The sequence below is a fragment of the Psittacula echo genome (assembly GCF_963264785.1).
Source record: "Psittacula echo genome assembly, chromosome: 1".
In the NCBI taxonomy this organism is placed as follows: Eukaryota; Metazoa; Chordata; class Aves; order Psittaciformes; family Psittacidae; genus Psittacula; species Psittacula echo.
The window spans coordinates 112,124,289-112,146,646 of record NC_137735.1 but is presented as its reverse complement, the minus strand read 5'-3'; the positions used below and the strand labels follow the sequence as shown (position 1 = coordinate 112,146,646).

The window sequence follows — 22,358 nt, the reverse complement described above, 5'->3', positions numbered from 1 at the left end:
CAAAATCTACATTCAACAGAACATTAGTAAATGATTTATATGGTGAAGGGAGATGTTTTCAGAGCTATGGACAAGGTGGCTGGGCCTTTTCCCCACCTCCCTTTTTAATTATTCAATGGCACACGAGACTTCAAAGTGCAATAATCCCTGCTTTTTAACCAACATATAGTTTATTTTTTAAAAAAAGACTATCTTTTCCCTCACCTTTTCTATTCTTCATGCTTTAATTATTTGATTCAGCAGGTATGCCAGGAACAGCAAATGACCCCTGCTACATAGACTACAGTGTTTCAAAAATAGCAAACAATTCTACTTCCACTGAAAAAGGACAAGAATGTGAAGTAGTCAATGTGCTTTAAGAACGGAGCACAGAAAAGTTCTGAGGGGAAAAAAGAAAAATGCACTCTGAAAGCACAGAAATGATGGGGAATGAATGGAGAGGACCATGCAAGACTTAGAAAAAAATGAACTGAAGCCAGAGCTAGGAGAATTCTGCTAGTATATTTCCCAAGTATAGTACACGGGTAAACACTGGTGGAAAAAATCAAAATGTATATGTAGGTAGAAATACGAATCAGTCCAAATAAGCTGATCTGTTTGATATACTTTTTCAGCTGGTCTTTGACAAGACATTGAAGAAAACGACTGAATCAGAAGGAAGTGGTGCTTCAGCAATGCAGGAGCATATAAGAATTGCTCAGGGGAAAACATTAGAATCCACAACTGATCACTGAGAGTAGATGAGAGGGAATAGCAGTGCCCACAGGGAACAACATTTTGAGAAAAGAAAGAGGACAGACCCCAGGGCATTAAGAAAATTAATTCATTCAAAGACATTTTATACATTTGCTGAATATTGGAGCAGACTTGTGTTAAGGGAAAAGTCCCTTTAATGATTCTGTATCTGCTGCTTTCTTCTTTTCAGTGTGATCAGCATGCTTTCATGTACTCCAATACCATACCAGATTATAAAGATTAAAAGGGCTAAACCAATAAAAATATCACATAACCTGGCAAGATTTGCTTTGAATTTGCCTTCAGCTACACAAATGTTTTTCTCTGAAAAACAACATTACAACTAATGCTATGCGTCAGAATGGTGTTACAGCAATGTTTATTTGAAAGCAGTGTCAAAGAGTTCACAGCATTGTTAGAAAATGCTGCTCAAAATATTCAAAGAATGTTTTCTGGATGTTTGGTGGGAGAGTTGTTTCTGGCTTGTTATGGTTATTTTTAAGATACCTTAATCTCTCGCAATGCCCGTAAGGAGCAAAATGCGGGCTTGTTGTAACCACATTTATCTCCAGAGGTCACAGAAATCTAAGAATAAAAGAGGTCAGCTTGTTCCCAACATATTTGCCAGAAACAGAAAACCAGATTTTATTTCCAGCTTAAAGGCCAGTATTTGTTCCTTGTCTCTTGGGGCACAAGCTAGATAACCCATATTTTATCACAGTGATGGCTCTGGCCAAAACTGAGATTTTGATAAGATTCAAATGAGGCGGGTGATAATGAAAAACAATGAATATGAATGCTGACATCTTTTCCTAATTGTTTCGGGATAAGGGAACACAAATGCTCTCACAGTTATTTCTCATTCAAAGTACTCCAAGGTCAAGTATTTAGGATATGCCCTTCTTTGCAATCAGTTTTATTCTTTTTTTTTTTTTTTCCCTCAGTGGCATAAATTTGATCCTATCAGACAGGGACCACTTTTATATGTAGTGTAGATTATTTCCTTCTCTCTTTATTTTGGCTCTGTTGAATCCATGCTAGTCTGAGGAGGGCATTTAATCACTGTTATGACTGAACATATTTCCAAATACACTGGCAGTCATACATCATAAATAGTAGCCAGAGACTGAGACCAGGTAAAAAACAGCAAAGCGAAAGTAGCCAAGTCACAGTGAAGTAGGAGAACTATATGGATCAAGATTCTTGAAGGAAAACACTAATATGGGGATACAAAATAAAAATTGCTAGGAACTGAAAAGGGAAAAGCTTTTCACAGACTTATAAGTCTATCAAAATGTACAGAGATGCTGCATATTCTCATGTCTAATAATACGCTAAAAATAACTTCTAGCAACATACTGAAATGGAAAATAGCAGAGCTCAGGGAGAATAACATTTTGAGAAAGAGGACAAGCCCCTGGTTTAAGGTGTTTGACCATATCTGCCACTCATTACTGGTCTACATTACATCGAGCGGTTGACCCCAGCTCTTTGAGTGTGACGACCCAGCCAATATGCTCTCTCTTTACCTTCTTCAAAATCAGGAGTCCCATGTGTGCACCTAGCCTCTGTTGTATTCAAGGTTGTCCTGGTTTAGCAGTAGCAGTCATTTTTTCTACTGGTGCAGTGCTGTATTTTGACTTTTGGCCTGGGAATAATACTGATAAAACCGATGTTTTCAGTTGCTGGTCAGAATGTTTACCCTGACCAAGGACTTTGTGAGTCTCATGCTCTGCCAGGGAGGAGGAGAAGCCGGGAGGAAGCAGGGACAGGACACCTGACCCAAACTAGCCAAAGAGGTATTCCATACCACAGCACGTCATGCCCAGGAGGTAGAACTGAGAGTTCCCGGAAGGGCTGGATCATGGCAGGGTGGGGGTGAGGTACCGGTTGGTGAGCAGTTGTATTCTCTTGCTTGTTATTTCCTTTATCATTATTACTATTAGTGGTAGCAGTAGTGGTTTGTGTTATACCTTAGTTATTAAACTGTTCTTATCTCAACCCGTGGGAGCTGCATTCTTTTGATTCTCCTCCCCGTCTGTTCAGGAGCGGAGGGAAGAAAGGTTGGGGGGGAAGTGGACTTCGTGGCTCTGATTTACGGCCTGGGCTTAAACCACAACAAAGGTGAAAAGGTAGGTATATCCCAAAGGCAATCCTAAGAGCAGTGGGGGCAGATAAATTTCTTCATTATTTTTTTATTAAGAGCATTATTTCTTCATTATTTCTTCACTAAGAGCAGGGGGCCAGACTTCTCTCTACATTTACTCTGCTTCTTCCAGTGAAGGAACTGAGATGAATAATTTTTGTGGATTATATTTGAGTGAGATAAATACCCTGCTTAAAATCAGTGGGATCCAAAGTACGATTAAAGTGTGCTTGCACAGCAGCAGAAGATAAACATGGGCAAGCTACACTGAATAATGCCTATTTTAGGACTTAAAAATTATTATCTGACAATACTTAATATATTATCTTAGACGGCTATTGATTTGTAAGCCTCATTAACTTCCATCTACCCCTTCTCAAGTTACTTGAGCAAAACATCTTATTCCCTAATAAAATCAGAATGGAAAAAAAACTGATTTCATGCAAGATAGGTATGTAGCCTACATTGAGAAATGTGCAGTCATTCAGAAGCAAGGGAAGTTTTTGCATACTTCAGGAACCTGCCTAAAATGTGATCCCTTAAATGTCAGTGAAAAGAAGTATACTGTTCTGAAGGGCGATTTACAGCACCTGTTAGAAGAATAATGAAAACATTAATTTCTCTCTTTGCTTTTAAGTTGTTTTTTTTCTAAATTAATTTATTTCTAGAAGGGTAAAATCAGCAAATATCTAGAATTATTTGAATTATGAGGGGTTTTTTTAATAAAAAAGATTAATTTTTTGAAATATTTTTTCTCCCCAACTTTAACCTAAAGACAAAGATTTTGGTAGAACAAAAATGTGCATCCTAAGAAGCATTAGTTCAAGCCTTCTACATCAAGCTGAGAGCTGTTCTTGCTCATTTATAGAAGAGACTAATAGTTATGACTTAATGGTAACTCTACAAAAACTTTTCAGCTGCCTTACCTGTCTCTGCCTACCCTGTAAATACAAATTCTTAAGAAACTTTGAATGTCAGACATGCAGAAAAGTAGGGTTATTGGAAATAATAATGAAGAAATCTACCTGTATTTTAAATGCAGATTTATCTAGGATAACTAATTCAAGTGAATGGGAGGAAAGAAAAAAGAATTCTGAAGCTCTAACCAGAAAACAGTACTTGATATTTACAATATCTACAATAGTGGCAGTATTTTCTGCCAATATCTGAGTATTCACTTGTCATTATTGCAAGAAAGGGTGAAAACAGCTCTTTGAATTTCTGAATATTTTTATTTAAAAGTAAGGTTACTTTGAGAGCCCTGGAACCATGTTAGTGATTTCTCATGCAAACTTGGGGTACTCCATAAGTATCCATACTACAGGAGCACTGGGCTAGACATTTTGACCATATTTTAAAGGACGTCAAGCTTGTTTCCCTAGTCCAAAAAGATGAATCTAACATATAAGACATGCAGATGGGGAATGCTGCAGGTTTTAAAGATAGGCAGAACATATCGAAAACTCTGTAAAGTAAATATTGAACTTAATAAAGAAAAAGAAAGCCTGGTTCTAATCAGTGGGTGTCTGTTTTAAAAACTCATTGTTTTTAATGAAAGTTCTGTCTTTCAATAAAGAAAGGATATTTTTATTCAAATGTCTGCCTAAATTCTTTATCTTGCCTTTTAATGCACTGTGAAAACCTTCTAAGAGCCTTCTAAAAGCTGTACTATTAAAACAACCTGTTTAAAGCCAAAAATATTATCAGTTCCCACTTTGAAAAGTTTTGTCTGACAAAATACCCTCCAACTATGCAAACTCTTATTAGAAGTACTTTACCTGCAGAATAAAACATCCTGTGCAAATGGGGAGTTTTCTGGCTGTGTTCCTGCCTTGAGATGACTGACATTGAAGTATGACAGCGTGTGATTGATGAAGCCATGCATGGTTCCATTTTGACTGTACGCATATTGATACATAAGGCGTGGAATGAAATCGGATGTGACAGCAATTACAAAAGCCTGAGAGACAAAAAAAAACAACCAAACAACAGTGTCATGAATCTACGTCTAATGTGCTTCAGATTAAGTTAATTCAGATTTTAATTTTCACATTCAATTAAGTTCAGAGTAGTGAAGTGCGAGTTAAATAGCCAGACCTGGTACAGAACATATATAATTGCACAGTAACCTCTTCTGTTTCTAGGGGAAAGTAGCAGTTAGGGAACTGCAGCATTTCTTAGAGCATAAAGTATCCAACACAAGGTAATGTACTTTTATCCAACTATTTCCATCCCTGGAGCCATTAGAAAGTTTATCACTAGTTTTAAAAAACTACAACAGGACATAAGAGCTAACTGTTATAATTTGATGTAGATACACAATATTATCTGGAAGAAACCAGTTGGGTGTAACCATTTCCCCCTCTGCATCACACATCTGACATGCAGGTATACAACTGGTATAATTGTGAAGTGAACCAGACACTGAAGTATCTAGCTCATATCAATAGGAATTCATTAGATTCATTTAAAACTATGCTAAACTTTTGCTAAACAGTTCCTCTGCACCAGTCTTATTCAGATGGAGAAGCAGACATGGGCATTCAGTATTTTTTGAAAATTGGGTATACATATATTTATATCTCTGTCAAGAAAAAGCATCTAACTGATATTTTAATGGAATCTGCAGGAAATAAAGATATTCAGAGTTTGTTTGACACAGAAAATAATCAAGGATCATAAATTTGCAAACTATATTTTAATAAGAATGTGAGGCTGCAGCACAGATCAGTGCTGGAAACCTCGATCTATGCCTGACAGCAAAATTATGGGTATGTGCACAGCTGCACACATTTCCTACCTTAAATCCTGGAAACTGCTGAACCATAAGTGAAGAATACTACACCCAAATCAAAAACACTGCATTATAGTTCTCCCAGTTGTAATGATAGCTTCCATACTGCTATAGAGTGCTGTTGTGCTGGAAGCTATTGTACTAAATAAACTGCGTAGCCCCTTCAATAGTGAAAATCATCTGCTTTTCTAACGTGCTTTGATATTTTTGATATTTTATGTTTGGACTCATTGTACTTAAATGTCATTTCCAAATTAATTCTATGAGTTTATGATCTGTGAGTCAAAATGCACTGGGAAGTATCATAATTGAACTCCTAGGGCAGGAGTCCTTTTTATCTTAAAACATATACAGGAAGGTTTTACTTAAGGAATACAGGTAGAACAATAAATGCAGTATATTTGTATACCAGACACACATTATGTTGATGAAATAATTCATACTCTATGAAAGAACATATTTTTCCATCAAGATTTTGTATCCTGGGGAGTGTGTAACCCGACTCAAAGGAAAAACAAAAGCTACTTTTACAGAAATACTCTGTGATAGAAATTATGTTTAGGGATAGAACCATACTTGTATATATCAGAACAAATGCTAGTGCTATCTGGTTAAGGGATTTCTGTTCCTAGAACCTAGGACATGATATGTTTGCATCCTTTTTATTCATACCAGCAGTTACACTAGCAAAGTAACAGAAAAAGGCATAGGTATGAAAGAAGTTGATCTTTTTTCAATTATCTGGACTGTTGCCTGGTTACATCCACTTCACTGGTTGTTCTTATATGAATTAGACTTCCTGTTCTATGTAACACAAGGAAGGAATGAGATGAGTGAGTGGTCATCTTGTTGGTAGTTAAATCATATTTTACACTTCCACAGGAATGAACCATATAATTTAAATTTTACTGTATTTTATAGCAATCGAGACTTCACTTTTAAATCACGCTGGGGACAGTGTAAGCTCCCAAGATCACCTTTAGAAACTGATTTAGCAGAATACTTACATTAATGATAACTGAAAGCTTTCCAATACAACTCAAAATGTTATACCAAATTCCTGTAAGTGAAAATAGAACTTATTAATGGATTTATTATCATTTTTGCTCTATATTATGAAATTTTTGGTGTTATCTTCAGTTTTGTTTTTTGGGGTTTTTGTTTGTTTGCGGGTTTTTTTATTACTTACCTATATCTTTTTCTCTTACTGTATCTGGTCTCCTCAGTTCGGTAACAAACTTCTTTGCATCAAGCCGGACCTCTATGATGTTGTTCAGGAGAGCAAAGAGAGGTGCCAGAGGAAAGGAGGCAACAAAGAGTGTGACAAAGCCAAACTGGATAACTGGAAGAGAAATGTGCAATGTTTTTTTTTTATGTCTTCTAAAGAGATCTGGTAAATGCTGCTGACAGCAAATCATTGATGAGCTTTGTGGGTTACAAAACCCAGAAAACCACTTCATAACTTGGTATCAGTAATAAATATCACAAAACAAGGCTATGAAAGAGAGAAAGGTTTGTCACTATGCTTTATGAATGTTTCTAATAATGCTTCCAGTCTCTAGCACAATCACAAAGTAAATAATATATCTAATAAAGGATGAAGAGTTTGGGGTGTATTATCCTGCATTTATACATAATTAACAGATTAAGACTGTGCTGTTCTTCCATGCCCTTTTGCCTGTAAGTAAAAAAATACACAAGCAAGCAAGAGGAGAAAATGTACAAATTGTCACTGTTTCTTCCCAGCTTTCCTTGGAAAACTTGGTGGCAATCTGTCAAGAGCAGTGACAGGATAAGTATCTTTGTGTGTGCATAAGCCTCTGGTGTCTTATAGCATTTTTATCCTTCCTTATGTGAGTTATACCCTCCAGAATTAGAAATCTTCCTCTTTTAAGTCCTAGGTGACTTAAATGCTATTGTCACTTTTTTTTATTGCTGGGTTTTCAATGTGGATAAAGTAGCTTGGGAGAAAGGAACATTAGTCCACTGGTGCTAAAGGACAGGTAGTACTGCAATGAAGTACAGACCCGGTTCCTCATGCTTCCTAGAACAGATACATAACTAAAAACCCTGGCTTTTTCCACAGGGGAAAAAAAGTGTTCCCAGTACTAGACTGAGTTCACTACAGAGTTCAGTTCAGCACCCATTGTATAATGACATAAACAAAAAGACCACTTTATTTTCTGAGTGAATTATACCTGTTTTCTAGGGCATGGGATGACTTGTCTCCATGCATACAAATTATCTTCTAAACAGCTAAGGAACTGATGCCACCCTGCAAAAGTACAATGCTGACACAACTGTGTTTTTCTGAGAAGTCTCAGTGATCTAGAGATGCTTGGAATAATGTAGCAGAAAACCAAGTTCCTCTAAACAAGCTTCTTTCGTGTAGGGGTGGGCACGGTATCCTTAATTCTCCCTTCTTTCAGTGGCATTTCAGGATCTGCCTTGCCTGGGTAAATCTCATTTGGGTATGATTACAGTCTGAAAAGGTTGTGTCTTCCATGGAAAGCAGGAGGAATCAGCAGTGAATGTTAGTCATGAGAATGGACCATTTCCTTTTAAGAACACTACCTTTTTTAAAGTAATACTTCAGGGAACTGAGAGAGGTTTATTACCCCAGAAAACTAAGTAGAAGAAACAAACCAAAATGCATGCTGCCCAAACACAAAGACAGTAATCCCAATAAGATTAAACTAATAAATCTAAATGTGATTTATACCTCACAATTAAATAAGTAGTAGTATAGAAAAAAAAGGGTTTGAGGCCCTATTCATTGTGGTTTCTTTTTTTAGGCAAATCCCTGTACAAGTTCTCTCTCCACTATTGGGAGGAATCTGTTACACTTTTTGTGAAAATCAGAGGCTAACATAGCACAACTGTTTACTTTAAAATATTTTCCTTAGGCAGTGCTGTCAGAGCCTACAGCTAACTGACAAAACAGCTTTCTCCAGGATCTTGCCTTGCGTGCATCTTTTTTTGTGTACAGATTGCAAGTCTTCTGACTTTCAAGCTTTTCTTTTCTCATTGAAAATATATTTTCACAGTAAAGTATTATCTCTATATACGTACATGGCCTTTTGATTTTCATTCTCATTGTTTTGTTTCAAGATATAGAGCATATCCTAACATACACTTAGATGGAGCTATTTCAAAGCATAAAAACATCCTATCCTTGAAATAATACTTTCCTGAATATTTCATGTTCAGAGTCAGGAAAAGGAATTAATAAAGAAATAAAAGCAGATGTTAATGCCCCAAAAATCTGTGAAATGCTTAGAAAAATACATAGCACCAAAATATGCCTTATTTGTTTTAAGTGAATTTAGCAGGAAAAGAGCTGGGAGGATTCTGTTAAAAACAAGAAGGTATTTGAAATCCTTTAAGTATAAACCACACACGCATTTCCTTTGATGTTGTTTGCAGCCCCTTTATTCATTGCCTGGGAAAATGCATTTTAATTTTTTTTCAAGTTCATGAAAGAATGTTCAAGGTATGCAAAGGACTTCTGGACAATTTTGGAAATACGTCCTCATAGAAAACTCTATGCCAGAAGTGTTTGTGTGGCCATCTTGAAATCTCTTCAGTCTTCTAACCTCCTTTTTACGAAAGTGTGAACGATGCAAAAAACAGGCAAAAAACCCATGAAAACAAACCCAAGCATGCCATAATTTAGATGTTCTTGAGCAGTAAACTAGCAAACAACCATTCAAAACAAGCAGCCTGTGAAAGCCTCAACAATTTAAAGGTACTTGTTTAGTTTGCTCAGAAATAAAAATAAATAAAGCTGTATCTACTGCAAAGGAAATCTCAGCTCTACAGTTCAGGTCACAGAAGTAACCTAGTTGCAGCATCCTAGAGTTCTGTGGATATCTCTCCCATCACAGTAGAAACATTTAGAATACTTTTAGGGCACTCATAAATACTGTTCCATCCAGGACAGCTGACACCAAGACATCTTTTTACGTTCACACTTATACCACCAGGTCTCTATACAAAGCTCTTTTAGTGTTCATCTTTAAGCCTATGACTCCATATAGGAGCCTATCTGAATTGAGTGATTATTCCTCTGAGGTTGGAGGCAAAAAACTAAAGAGAACTGTGCAAGGAGCTGGACCTCTGGACAATCAACCTCTTTCATAGCTTTCTTACTAGTCTGGTAGGCCAACCTGGAGACAACAGAAATGAGCATCACCCAGCCTCGTGGCACAAGCCAGCGAAGAAAATGATTGCAGGTTGTGTATATGGGGAAGCCAAGGACTTGGGAAATAACTCCTCCTGGGGCATCAAAGCAGGACACAAGATGTGCTGTCAGTGACACAGACTGTATTTCCAATGACAGAAAACAACCAAACCACACACTATTTTTGCTCAAGATAAGTCTTCCTTAACTATCTGACTTAAGCAGGCAAGAGGCAAGGCAAAGACAGCTCATGAGGTCCTTGACACCTGATGTCACATCTGCAACATCTTCTCCAGGCTTAGGCTGGCTTGGCCCTGAGACAAAAACTGTGAAAAACAAAAGCATCAAGAGAAGTCTGTCAGATCGCAGCACTTCTCAAAAGTTCACTTTTCACAGAAGCTCTTCCTCTGTGCACAGGGCCTGAACAGAACCCAACACCAACAAAGACATAACACACACTGTCCCTCTAACTCTGTCCTCCAAATTATGATTAAGAACTTTGATCAAGGTTTTTAAATGAGGGATCTGGAGAGCTCTGACTAGTATTCTTGTGTAAGGGATAAAGAATCAGTCTGCAGCATAAATCTTTCCATGGGGAATATTACTCAGGTTCTACCAGATCTACACACTGAGTCTTGTGAATAAACCTAGTGTCTTTTACATCAAAATCTAACATAAGAGAAGGTAGTTTTTTAAGATTCTGTTGTGCCTTTGTCTTACTTCTGTGTCAGTAATATTTGTCATAGGATTTACTTCCATTGTTACTGGAAGTAAACAATGGAAGAATCACTCCTGTGCCGTCACTCCATTTTCCCAGGTTCTAAGAAGGAACTATTCAATATATAGCCAAGCCTACCCAAGAAACCAAGGAAAAGCTATAATTTACTACTTTACTTTTTGGTAATAAATGTATACAACAAGCCTACACACAGCAGGCTGAGTTGGTATTTTCAAATCCATCCTTATTATAAAGATTATACAAAAATGCAGATTTCTCTTCAATGATTCTTTTTTTGTTGTTGTTGTTTTTCTGCCTCACACATTGCTTTTTTGATGGTTTTTCCTGCTTTAGGGGAAATTCTTCCAAACTTCTGAGATCAATCCTTACAGTAGTTGGTAGCTACAAACCCTGGATGTGATAATTTTCTTCTTCAAATTCAAAAGGGAGTTTTGCCTTTGATTTTTAACAGAAGTTGGATGTTCTCTTTGAGAAATAGTGTTTCCAGTTAATTGCCACATGAACTTTGGACTCTTAGATGAGTTAGACTGGAGAAGGGAAGACTGAATGAAATAAGAATCTGAGTCATTGCTGATGTCATTTTCATTTCAAGAAAACTGTATAAATTTCAGACATTCACATGCATAATTTAGCTGGTTTTGGAGCCCATTTCATAAAGTTTGTTTAATTAGAAATATTTATTGCTACTCTAAACATTAATTTGCTGCCAACTCTGTTACTTCAGGCTAGTTACACACGTTGAAACCTTGCTACCAGCTGGATGAGGAAACTGCTATATATGCTATATACTTTGGGAACGCATATGGTCTGGTATATTAGGCTGGGTCAAAAGTCATTGCACAGTTTTAGAAACAGGAAGTACTAATGACAAATCTGACACATGTTAACAATGACAATTTATGTTTCAGAATTCCTTGAACCAAACTTTCTGATCATGCAGAAACAGTAAGAGTATCTTTGCTGAAGAGTGTCTGCTAAAAAATGCAAATATATATATCAGTCAATAATATCAAAACAAACAGCCATCAGAAATTTCACTGGTGCAAATCAAAACTATGTGCAGACATGCTATTGACTGACAAGGCTCATTCAAAAAAGAAGTTCAGTGCAGTCTGCTGACAAAAATCACATTCAGAGTTCAGCTCACTGAAGACATGACCCATAAAAGTTTTCCCCAAAAAAGAAACTTAAGGGTTTATTTGCCATGGTGAAGTGTTAACCTCTTCCTCCCACACCACTGGCATCTTTAAAATGCCACTGAAGTCAATGGAAGTCTGCCTGACTTCCAGACTTTGGTTTTTTTAAAGCTACATCATAGAATCATAAAGCCATAAAATGGTTTTGGTTGGAAGTAACCTTTAGAGTCATCTGACCCAACTCCCCTGCAGTGGACACAGACATATTCAACTAGATAGGATTGCTCAGAGCTCTGTCTAATCTGGCCTTGAATGTTTCCAGGGATGGGGCATCTACCACCTCTGTGGGCAACCTGGCTTAAGAAGGTTTTTTTTATCTTCAGTGCTTTCCAGGATGGCCTACAGCTCACTGTGCTACTTTTCCAGCAGATATCAGGGTGGGTGATATCCCTCAGCAAGACGAGAGCTTGTGAATGTGATGCCTTCTGTAGCTGGAGTAAGAAGGCTTTATCAGTAGACTTCCCTTGATCAGGTGACCTGTAGTTGGCACCAACCTCAAGGTTCCGTTTGTTGTATCAGTCTCTAATTCTTACCCATAAGCTTTCAACCTGCTTGTGGCTATTCTTCAGAGGCAGCTTTTCACTCTCTATCCATTTCTTGATGCAGGGGGCAATACCTCCATCCCTCATTCATTGTCTGTCCCTTCTGAGCAGCCTGTAGCCATCAACGGCCACGCTCTATTCATGGGATTCATCCCACCAAGTTTCAGTAACTAGGTCATAGCTTTCTAGCAGCATGGTGGCTTCCAGCTCCTCCTGTTTGTTGCTCATGTGTTGGTGTATATATTGGTGTAGAGGCACTTCAGATGGGCTGTCAGCTAAGCCACGTTCTTAGAGAAACACCCCTTAATTCCTTTGAGGTATTTCACTGATGTTTCCTTGCTGGCTCCTATTACCACCTATGTCTGATGCCATCTAGGCCATTCCATTATCGAAAAATTCAAAAGTGTGTGTGGTTCTGAACATGTATTAACAGACTGTGTCCATCTGTTTCTTTGAGTGTCACTGCCTGCAACTGGAAGGATAGAAGAAAAAATAACCCATGCTCCAGATTCCCTTACCAAAAGTTCCAAGGCCCTCTTCTGATCTCTTTGAACTATGCATTATAGCTTCATTGCCACCCTTGAGCAGTAATAGCTAATAGTCTGAGGGCCATATCAGACTAGGAAGTTTCCTAATGGTGTCCTTAACCCAGGCCCCAGGGAGGGAGCAGACATTTCTAAAAGGGGGTTCTCTCTGGTTTATCGGACCCTTTGTCCCCACAGAAGGGAGTCACTTCCAACTATATCCCATTTTTTTTCCTCTTGGAGATGGTTGTGATACAGGGGGTAGGCCTTTATGATCTCTCCAAGGCTTCAGGCTTCCTCATACAAGATATCAGAACTAAAGGATATCTCAGCAGCTTTGAAGTCATAGAATCATAGCATGCTTAGGGTTGGAAAGGACCTTAAAGATCACCTAGTTCCAACCACCAAATGGCCATTCCAATATAGATTGAAATAGGACAGTTATCATCAAAATCTCCTTTAATTGTGGCATATCATACTGCAAAATACATCCTGAGACCACTACAAACATTATCCTCAGACAACTAGTGATTTACCAGAGCTAATCTGCTTAATGAGGGAATGAAAAGAGAATATATGACTTGCCACTTTGGGAGTGGGCCAGAATCCAGGTTTCCATTAGAAAGGACACATGTCAACCGTTTTGATAGAAATCAGTCAAAGAGACTCTGTATAGGTACAAAAGGCAAGGACTGCCTGTGATTAGGTTGCAGCCCATAGAATGGTAGACCGAGAGTCAAGAGTCCCAGCTTGGTCAGAGGTTTTCTGTGTAGTCTTGAAAATGCCACCCATCCTTAAAAGGAGGAGCACCCTGGCAAGACAAACCTAAATGTAGTGAACATTTACGCACAGATCTATGCCTGTTTCTGCATGAAACCCCATCATCATCTGTACTGGGAACTCAAAGGCTACAGTAAGACCAGACTACAGTTACTTATTCAGCTGCTTCATTCCTGGTTGAGCAGACAGCCACTAATACCAGTGGGAGCATGCCTGAGTAAATCAGTGTGAAGATTAGGAACTAAGTTCTGAAAGAGCAGTCAGATTTCTCCTCCTTAGCATCATACCTCTTCTTACATTCTAGTCAGTCTGCCTTTTTAAGCAATTCAGTGAAAAAAAAAAGCTTCCTTTGCACTTGCTGCATTGTTTCCCTTCCTTCCCCCTCCCAAATCAAATTTAGAAAAATAGGTAAATAAGCTGTGTAACTGCCTCTTGCCTCACCATTTCAGCTTGATGCCCTTCACAGCAATCTCAGCTGACAGGTTCAGTGCTGAGCTGTACAAAATGCTTCCTGCCGGCGTGGGTGGTCTGAGTCACTCCACAGTGAATCTGACAGCTGAGTGCAGTGATATGGACCCGGGGCAATAAGCAGGCTAGGGGGGTGCAGCTTGGGTTTCATTTGCTGCGCATTTGTCTTTTATCCCACGGGTAGGGCATAGCTTGCTGTGGCACACTACAAGGCTCAGTGAGATAGTCTCTTCACTTGAGAAGCTAATTCTTCTGTTGTAAACAAATGTTTAGATTAGTAATTCATCCATTCATTTGTGGGGCTTCTATCTCATTATCCCTGAATGACTGCAGATTGAGGCACTCAACATTGTTTATGATCTAGGCACAAGGGACTAATCTAAAACACAGGCTTAGCGTCCAGTGATTTATAACATAAGTAGCTTAGACTCTGATACTACCAGTTATTCCAACAAGACAAGACTTTGCATCTAAGTGGTGTCCTTATCAATGAATCAAGGGTATTCTGCTACAGAGGTCTCAAATCAGGGTGGCGGCATCATCTCAGATGCAATGGGAGTTGTCTCCCACACCTGAACACTTTAATTGGATCCAACTACAGTTAGAAGAAAGAAAGCAGCAGCATATAATATTTGGAAGGTGGAATATTCTAGTTCATAACACACTCCAGGCTCTATCATGTTTCTGTATCAGTCAGCCACACCTCTTGGTTATCACAGATCATACTCAGCATTCTCTGGCCCATTATATAGTGGGAAGAAGTCTGATTCCTCCTTAACCTACCAGTGGCTTTTGCTGCAATTAGCCGTTCATCCTGTAACTGATCATGTACTCTAGTTCCCAGAATTAATAAGATCAACTGCCACAGATGTGCAAGGACAAGAAATGAAATACTTATAAACAGTTGTATTTATTCTGTTTATTACCAATAACTAAAGGTCCTTGTCCTTAGAGAGAACTAGCTAACCAGGAAATTTTGGATGTCAAAGTGCAGACATTTTTGAGTTATTCCTGAGCATAAAAACATATGAAAATATTTACAAGGGGAAATATCTATAATTTTTCATCATTGTTTAACTCAAAAATTGCAAAGAAGCTTGCTTAAAGTTTCCAGCAGGAAAAATAATCTCAGGCTGAAGTAATGTGTGGAAAAAAATCAATCCTAAATGAGAATTTTTCAACAAAGTATCATCATGTGCAGAAGGGGACAAAGTAGTAAAGGCTGCAACACACAGCCAGATCCTAAGGTGAGTTAAAACAATTGAGAGGGAAATGGCTAGCGTCCTGTTGGACGGCATGTTGAACATGAACGAGCAATATGCCATAGCTACAAAGCCCAGTGGCCTTCTGGGGTGCATTAGGAAGAGCACTGACAGCAAGTCAAGAGAGGGAATCCTTTCTATCTGATCAGTACTACTGCAACCACACCTGGAGTGCTCTTTCTAATTCTATGTTCCCATTAGAAGAAAGACATGGACAAGCTGCAGTGAATCTAGTGAAAAGCCACTAAGAAGATTAAGGGATTGGAGGACCTGATGTACAAGGAGAAGCTGAGAAAGTTGGTATTGTTCTGCAACTAGAAGAGAAAGTTCAGGGGATTTTACCAATCTTGGGAGGATTAAAGAAGACAGAGTTAGACTCTTCTCAAGAGTGTCCAGTGAAAGGACAAGAGGCAAACGGCACATATTGAAATATAGGAAATATAATTTAACGTAAGAAAAAAGTATTTTACTGGAAGGGTGATCAAATACTGGAGCAGATTGCACAGATTGGTTCTACAGTCTCCATCCCTGGAAATATTTAGAACCCAACTGGACAAGTCCCTGAGCAACCTGCTCTGACTGAACCTGCTTTGAGGAAGGGGTTGGACTAGATGATCTCCAGAGGTCTCTTCCAACCTTATCTATCCTGTTCTGTGGCTGAATGGTTCCTATGCACTTTTCTCAGCTGGAACATTGAATTCTCACAGTATACATGTTAAACAGATACTAGGACTCATCATTGCTCCTATGCTGGTGACGCCATAGCCTCATAGCCCTACTATCTTGCATACAATTTCTGCAGACTACTGTGTTTTGTTATTTTTTCCCCTTTATCATGACAATTTATGACATGCAGTCATATAATATATGGTGATTGGTCTTATGTAAAGCTATGGCTATCCAGAAAGGGAAAGGGAATTTGGAAAACTTACTCATTTCCATGTATTCTGGAGTCAGCCCAGTGAAAGGTTCCAAAGTGTAGTCCAGATCCCACTGCTGAGAGTCCTTTGATTGGTTGGTGTCCACTTCCTTTAGCTCAGTTCTTTCATCCTTCAGCTTCCTGAAGAGTTTCTTTAGCTTCCTGAGAAACAAAAGTTCAGATTGAACCAAGTCCTTTTTTTTTTTTTTTTTTTTAACCCTACAAGATTTGGCCCGAGTTTTGCACAGAGACATAAAATATGGACCATGTTATTTTGGTGTCCAACAGGCTTAGTCTACACCATCCTCTAAAGTTCTGATGCTGCTTATTGCCAGGTGACAGGCCGCTGGATTAAGCAGTTCCTATGTTCCTGTGTCAAGAGAAAAGTTATAACAGCATAATGGTGTTGAACCCAGAACATTTAAATAACAGTTTCTCTGTAGATGTGTCGAATGGACATCTTCCTGAAGCTCAAGCACCTCAGGCTTAAATATCGATAATAAATAATACACTCAAAACCAACACACTGAGCACTTCTCCCTTAAGAAAGAAAGAAAGAAGAAACAAACAATATACCAGAAGGTAATGTGATATCTTCATAGCACATATCTAGCACAGGTAAATTTTTCTCTCACCATTAAGCTTGGAAACTTCCAATATAGTATACTTTTAAGGTCAAAATGACCAGATATTTTGCCAAAGAGGGTGCAGGAACGTACTCATTCCTAAACCTGGTGAACTTATGAATATTTTAAGCATGAAACATGCTTGTTGTTCAAAGTAAAAAGTTATAAGCATCTCTGCTAATAAATATGCAGCACCAAAGAAAGAAGTGTCTCCAGGGTACTGATAGGTCCAAAGCCTCTCAGGGCTCCAAAAAGGAATAATATTGACATAAAGCCAGCCCTGTGACCACCAGAAAACACTCACAGCTCTTCAATTCCAGTGCTTTCCTGTCACAAGCATATATACCCGAGTCTATCTAAATAGACAAAAGAAGATGATGCTTGTCAAATCTTAAAGGGGAAGCACTCTTTAATTAAAATGATGTTACAGCTAATAAAGACAACAAAATATGTACCAATGAAATGTTAAGTATAAGGAATGTCTTAATTTTACTAATGGCCTGTCATCCTGGAGAAATGCAATCTCCTTGCTTCAGCATACCGTGCAAACAGGGTTTAAAGTAACAGAGAGAATCAGATTCACAAGAGTTTCAGCAAGGTCAGCAGAATCTGGTCTCAGAGAGGTGTACCTTTCCTGTCAGCACAAACAAAAACCCTACCTTAGTCACTTTGCACTCTTTGGACTCAGTAACAAATTAGTGCTAAAAAGGTGTAACTTCGGATGCATGCAGTAACAACCTCTTCAATGCTCCACAGTGCAGCCCCCACTGGCACTCACTATGGAAGAACTGGAATTCACTGAAAGCCACTGGAAGCTACACAATTTTAGAACTCCTAACATAAAACCTGAAACATTTGTTGAATGCTTATGAGAATAATTTTGTATTTCCGAAGTAATTATTTTTCCCAAAAGCTACCAATCATGTATACAGCAAATTATGCACGTCAATATAGACCCTGAAATATATACTTCACTGTGAGTTAGATGCTTTACTTGCATAAGTGCATAATCTTCCCTAAAAGATTTCTCATAAGAGTTTTAGAGGTTCTGAATTTTTCTTCAGATATATCACAGTGTGTATAAAGGTGGAACACTGAGCTACCAGACAACAACTGTTATGGTGAAAGGTGGAAACCTTTGATTATCTCGCAAGCCCAGCTCTGCTGGTGAGTTTTCACTGCCTCCGAAGCAGAAAAGCAAAACCATTTAAATAAACACAGATCGGTTACATCTCACACCTCCTTTAGATCAGAAGAGGTTGTATCAGAGTTTCTCATTTTGACCACATTTTACAATAACATAGTTCATTTTGGCCAGACTATAAATTACTAACATGGGTGAGCAATTATTTGTGCAAGTATTTCTTTGGATCTCAGCATGAATAGTAGTATCAACCACTGTCCTACTGAAATGGGGGTACATATTTCACAACATTGACAAACACATGAATTTCTTAAGTAGTAAAATCCCAGAGTAGAATGAATCCATCTTTAAAAGAAGAGTAAAGTATTCCCAGTGCCCTCCCAAAAATGACATTTTAAATGCATATGCATCAATAACTTCATGCCATTTTATACAATAAGAAAGTCCCATGGAAAAAAATGCAATAGGTTGAGATATTTCTTCAAAATCAAGGAAGTGAAATACAGCAAATTAGCATAAAACATCAGTATTTATACTTACTGCATGTCTTCCTTTGCAGATTAAATTTATCTTTCACAAATATGCACAACATTATTTTATAGTTCCTTCACATATGTGCCATATGAGTGAAAATCCAGACTAATCCCAGTGATGTTTTGCCAACAGTGTAAGCAGGGCTCTCCCACAAGCATTTCCCCCACAGCTTGCGATAAATCCTTTGAACTAGAGGTGTGTGGCCTGGAGGCAAGATTGTATGGGGCAGTGGTTTTCATTTGTACTTCAAGCTAAGCAGAACCACTTTCTCAGACCCTAACTTTAGTAGCAGGGCAAGGCTAGCTGGCAAACACACTAAAGGCTTTGCTGGGTAGGTTTATTGCTTTGTTCCTGAATATACACCGAGCCACACAGAAACACTGTACAAAGCTCTACTGCAGTCTGGAAATGACCACAGTGGCTGCAGAATTTCTACACCAACCAATGTTTACAGGACCAATTCAATTTCATCACCTATGTATGGAGGAAATGGGGGTTGGCAGACACTCTTAAAACAGACCTAGATTGCATCAGGTCCTCTCTGTGCCAGGATCACAAAGCTGCAAAAATCAAGAGATCAACTCCAGCTTTTTTCCAAGTGCGGCTAAGGCATATCTCTAATAGTAATGTTCTCCGTACTTTGTCAATACTCAAAAAAATTGATACAATAATGCTAACCAAATACTTGCAGTACCCAGAACATTCAGTTTACACAGTTTTAATAAAAGGATGGGGAGTTTTAAAGTATTTCACAAGAAAGAATTAGACGGATCCTTACAAAGACATTTACCTCGTACATCGTGCAAACTCAGCCGTTTCAAGACATTAAAATTCCCACCTCCCCCCTGCTTTTATGGCAGTCAAGGGAACTTGTCCATGACAGAGGTGATACAGTATTCAAAAGGTAGGAAACTGGGGGCAGGATTTAAAACAATCAAAGAATTCCCAGGATGCTCTTTCAGCATATCCCAATTAATTTCCTAATGTAGGGACTCTCAGAGGACAGTGAACAATAAGTTAAAGACAGTGCTGATTCTGATTTCTGTTCCAGTAAAAGGATATGTGCTATAAATGTTGCTCACATTTCCATGGTCAGATGAGACTGAAGAGCATCTCACTGTCACTGTACAGCAGCTGAGATAAAATTTGGGTGTTTTTAAATGTGAAGTCTGCACATATGTGATCTAATCCTCTGGTTAGAGCACAATGGAGTCTAGTTACGGAGTTTAATGCATAAAATTAACTCCCCTGAGAACCCAGTAACTAAAATAATAGTAGTTGTTTTTCATAGTTATTTGGGAATACACTAAATCCAGGGTTCCATAATAATTTTTAATTTCTCATACGCCTATCTATAAGCCAGGCGTCAGGAGTGGCACCTTTCACCATTTTGAGTTAAGCTTTGAAGAGTGTTCTTATTTTATTCTTATGTCATTTTTTTAAAGGATCAACTAGCTGAAAGCAAGCCAAAGTATTTCTTTCAAATATTCCACGAAAAAAAATGTACCTTTGTGTCATATCCAAGCATGTGAAGTTTGAGACCAAACAGAAACGTGTCAGAAAGTTAAAGGAACAGAAAACAGGGATTTGCACAGTGTTATTCTCCAGCTATACAGCAGTAGGGAAATGAAAATGAGTTTTGCAGAACTGTATAGCTGCACATATGATTGTGTTATTAAAACTGAGTAAGCTTTTTAAATGCACTTGTGTGAAACCTGCTTTTTAATTCCTCAGATCAATATTTTTAAACAAAGTTGACAGAATTATAACTATCAGCTATTTTATCTTCTGCTTTCTGCAGGCTAGGCAGCCCCACCAGTGAGAAAGTTTGCTCCTTCAGGATGAGTCTCCAAGACGCTTTGTTCTGAAGAAGCACATGCAGCAAGGTTTCATGACCTTACAAGTAGCCATATGAATCTGGACAGAGAAAACTGTAGATTAGCCATTATTTCTGATCCTTTTGCCAGTGAATACTAAAAAGCAACATACATTCTTAAAGAGACTGATAGCGTTGAAAAGAATGAGTGTAGGATCAGGGAGAAAGAAAATGAACAGGTTTTTGTCAGAAGGCTATGTCTAGAGCAGTTAAAAATGACTGCACTTTCTCACAAGGGATTGGCACCAAACTGTTGTGTTAAATAGGAGGTTGGAACGTGGTTTAATTATGTTGTTTATAATTCCTAATATAACCAATAAGTACAGCATTATGCAAAGTAATCAGCATCTGAAGAGAGCACAAAATCACTAAGGGAAAATACCCCACCCCTAGAGAATCCACAAGCTTTTGATGAAAAGGATGAGAAAAAAAAAGAGAGAAATCAAAATCAAAGTGATCCTGGCTGGGCTGCAAGCACATGGTGGTTTTAAAAAAAGACAGATGACTGAACAGTTGCTCTATTTATACACTAAAAAGGAGTAGCAGGATTTGAGGAATCTGGGAGAATCTGATGACCTGAGAAAAATGAGAAATTTGTGCAGTGAGAGTGGAAAGCATGGAGGCTGGAGAGGCAGAGCAGCTGGGGGCAGGTTGAAACAGGACAGAGGCACAAGTCTGTGCATCTTTGATGGCTATGCAGTCCTCACGGTGCATCTCCACCATGGCCTGCCAGAAAGGTTGGAACTGAGGATCAGCCTACCAGTTTCTCAGAACTCTCAGCTACCAAATACTCTTGGGTACTTCAAGGCAGATCACCTGTGACAGTCACCAAGGGCTGAATTTGAAGTGCTGCAAGGCTATACTTGCTAGAAAGAGATACAAATAGACTATATGAAATGACAGAAAACCCCTAAAATCCAGCTGCTTGGGATGAATGATTTATATCAGGTGGGTTTTAAGGCTGTCCTTCCATTTAGCATTTTTGTCTTGGTAGCATGATAGAAAAGCATAAAGGGAGAAAGCTAGACTGAAAAAACTGAGTAGATGGACACTAGTATCTGAAGAAAAGGAAGTGCAGTGGCTCAGACTCTTGTGTTCTTGCCTGTAATTTTGTTTGCTGTGAATGGAGTACTGAAGGTCCAGGCTTTTCTTCAGTCATATTCCTACAGTCTGTTCACATAAGGAGAGACCTCATATTCACACACAGGCGGTACAAGAAGGATTCAGAGGGAAAATGAAAGGACTTTAATCTTTCATTTGATTCCACTGTTTATGGTATAGTCATGCTTTGCTGGCACATTCAGACCTCCTGGGTTCTATGGGAGTTTAAGTTGTGTTTGGGAATTTTGATTTCTCTAACAGAAGAAAACAATAACCAAAAACAGGAAAGGAAAGACAAGAAAAACAAAACCAACAAACTCTGAAACCTCCCAACGCCATGAATTAACAGCAATATATTAAAGGTGAAAAGCAACACAGGGATAGTAGCTATGAAAGGGTGTCTTTAAACTGATTTTTATTAACTCTTGGTATTCTTATCCAGCATAGTCAAATGCATTTTGAACTAAATGATGCTGAATAAAAAGGCCAAATTCATGGCCTCACAAAAGTCAATGGGAGTTTGGCCATTGACATCAATAGAGCCAGGATTTCACCCTAAGGGTTTAGCACCAAGGTCAAAGACAGAGAGTAATAAAATAACCACATGGATTTTTTTCAATAAGTTCAGAAAAACAGAACTGAAAAAAAGGTTAAGGCTTTCAAGCCCTGCAGCCTTTTAGGGTCAGTTCCTGTGGCAACAGTAAGAGAATTATGGTATGTGACACATCTGAGTGAACTGTAGCATATTTACATCTGTTAAACTTATGAATTCCAGCCCCACAGAACACT

The 22,358-nt window shown here is 38.4% G+C and overlaps 1 protein-coding gene across 1 annotated transcript in view; it reads right to left on the bottom strand.

Annotated features, from left to right (window-relative positions):
* ANO2 (anoctamin 2) overlaps positions 1-22,358 on the bottom strand; it is a gene marked incomplete at its 3' end in the record, with an annotated part of 168,195 nt that overhangs the window by 4,038 nt on the left and 141,799 nt on the right. Inside the window, exons 18-21 of the mRNA XM_080619311.1 lie at positions 16,302-16,450; positions 6,865-7,017; positions 6,683-6,735; positions 4,660-4,841 (exon numbers count right to left, since the gene is read on the bottom strand). Coding sequence (XP_080475437.1) covers positions 4,660-4,841; positions 6,683-6,735; positions 6,865-7,017; positions 16,302-16,450 — 537 coding nt within the window. The remainder of the gene's footprint in view (positions 1-4,659; positions 4,842-6,682; positions 6,736-6,864; positions 7,018-16,301; positions 16,451-22,358) is intronic.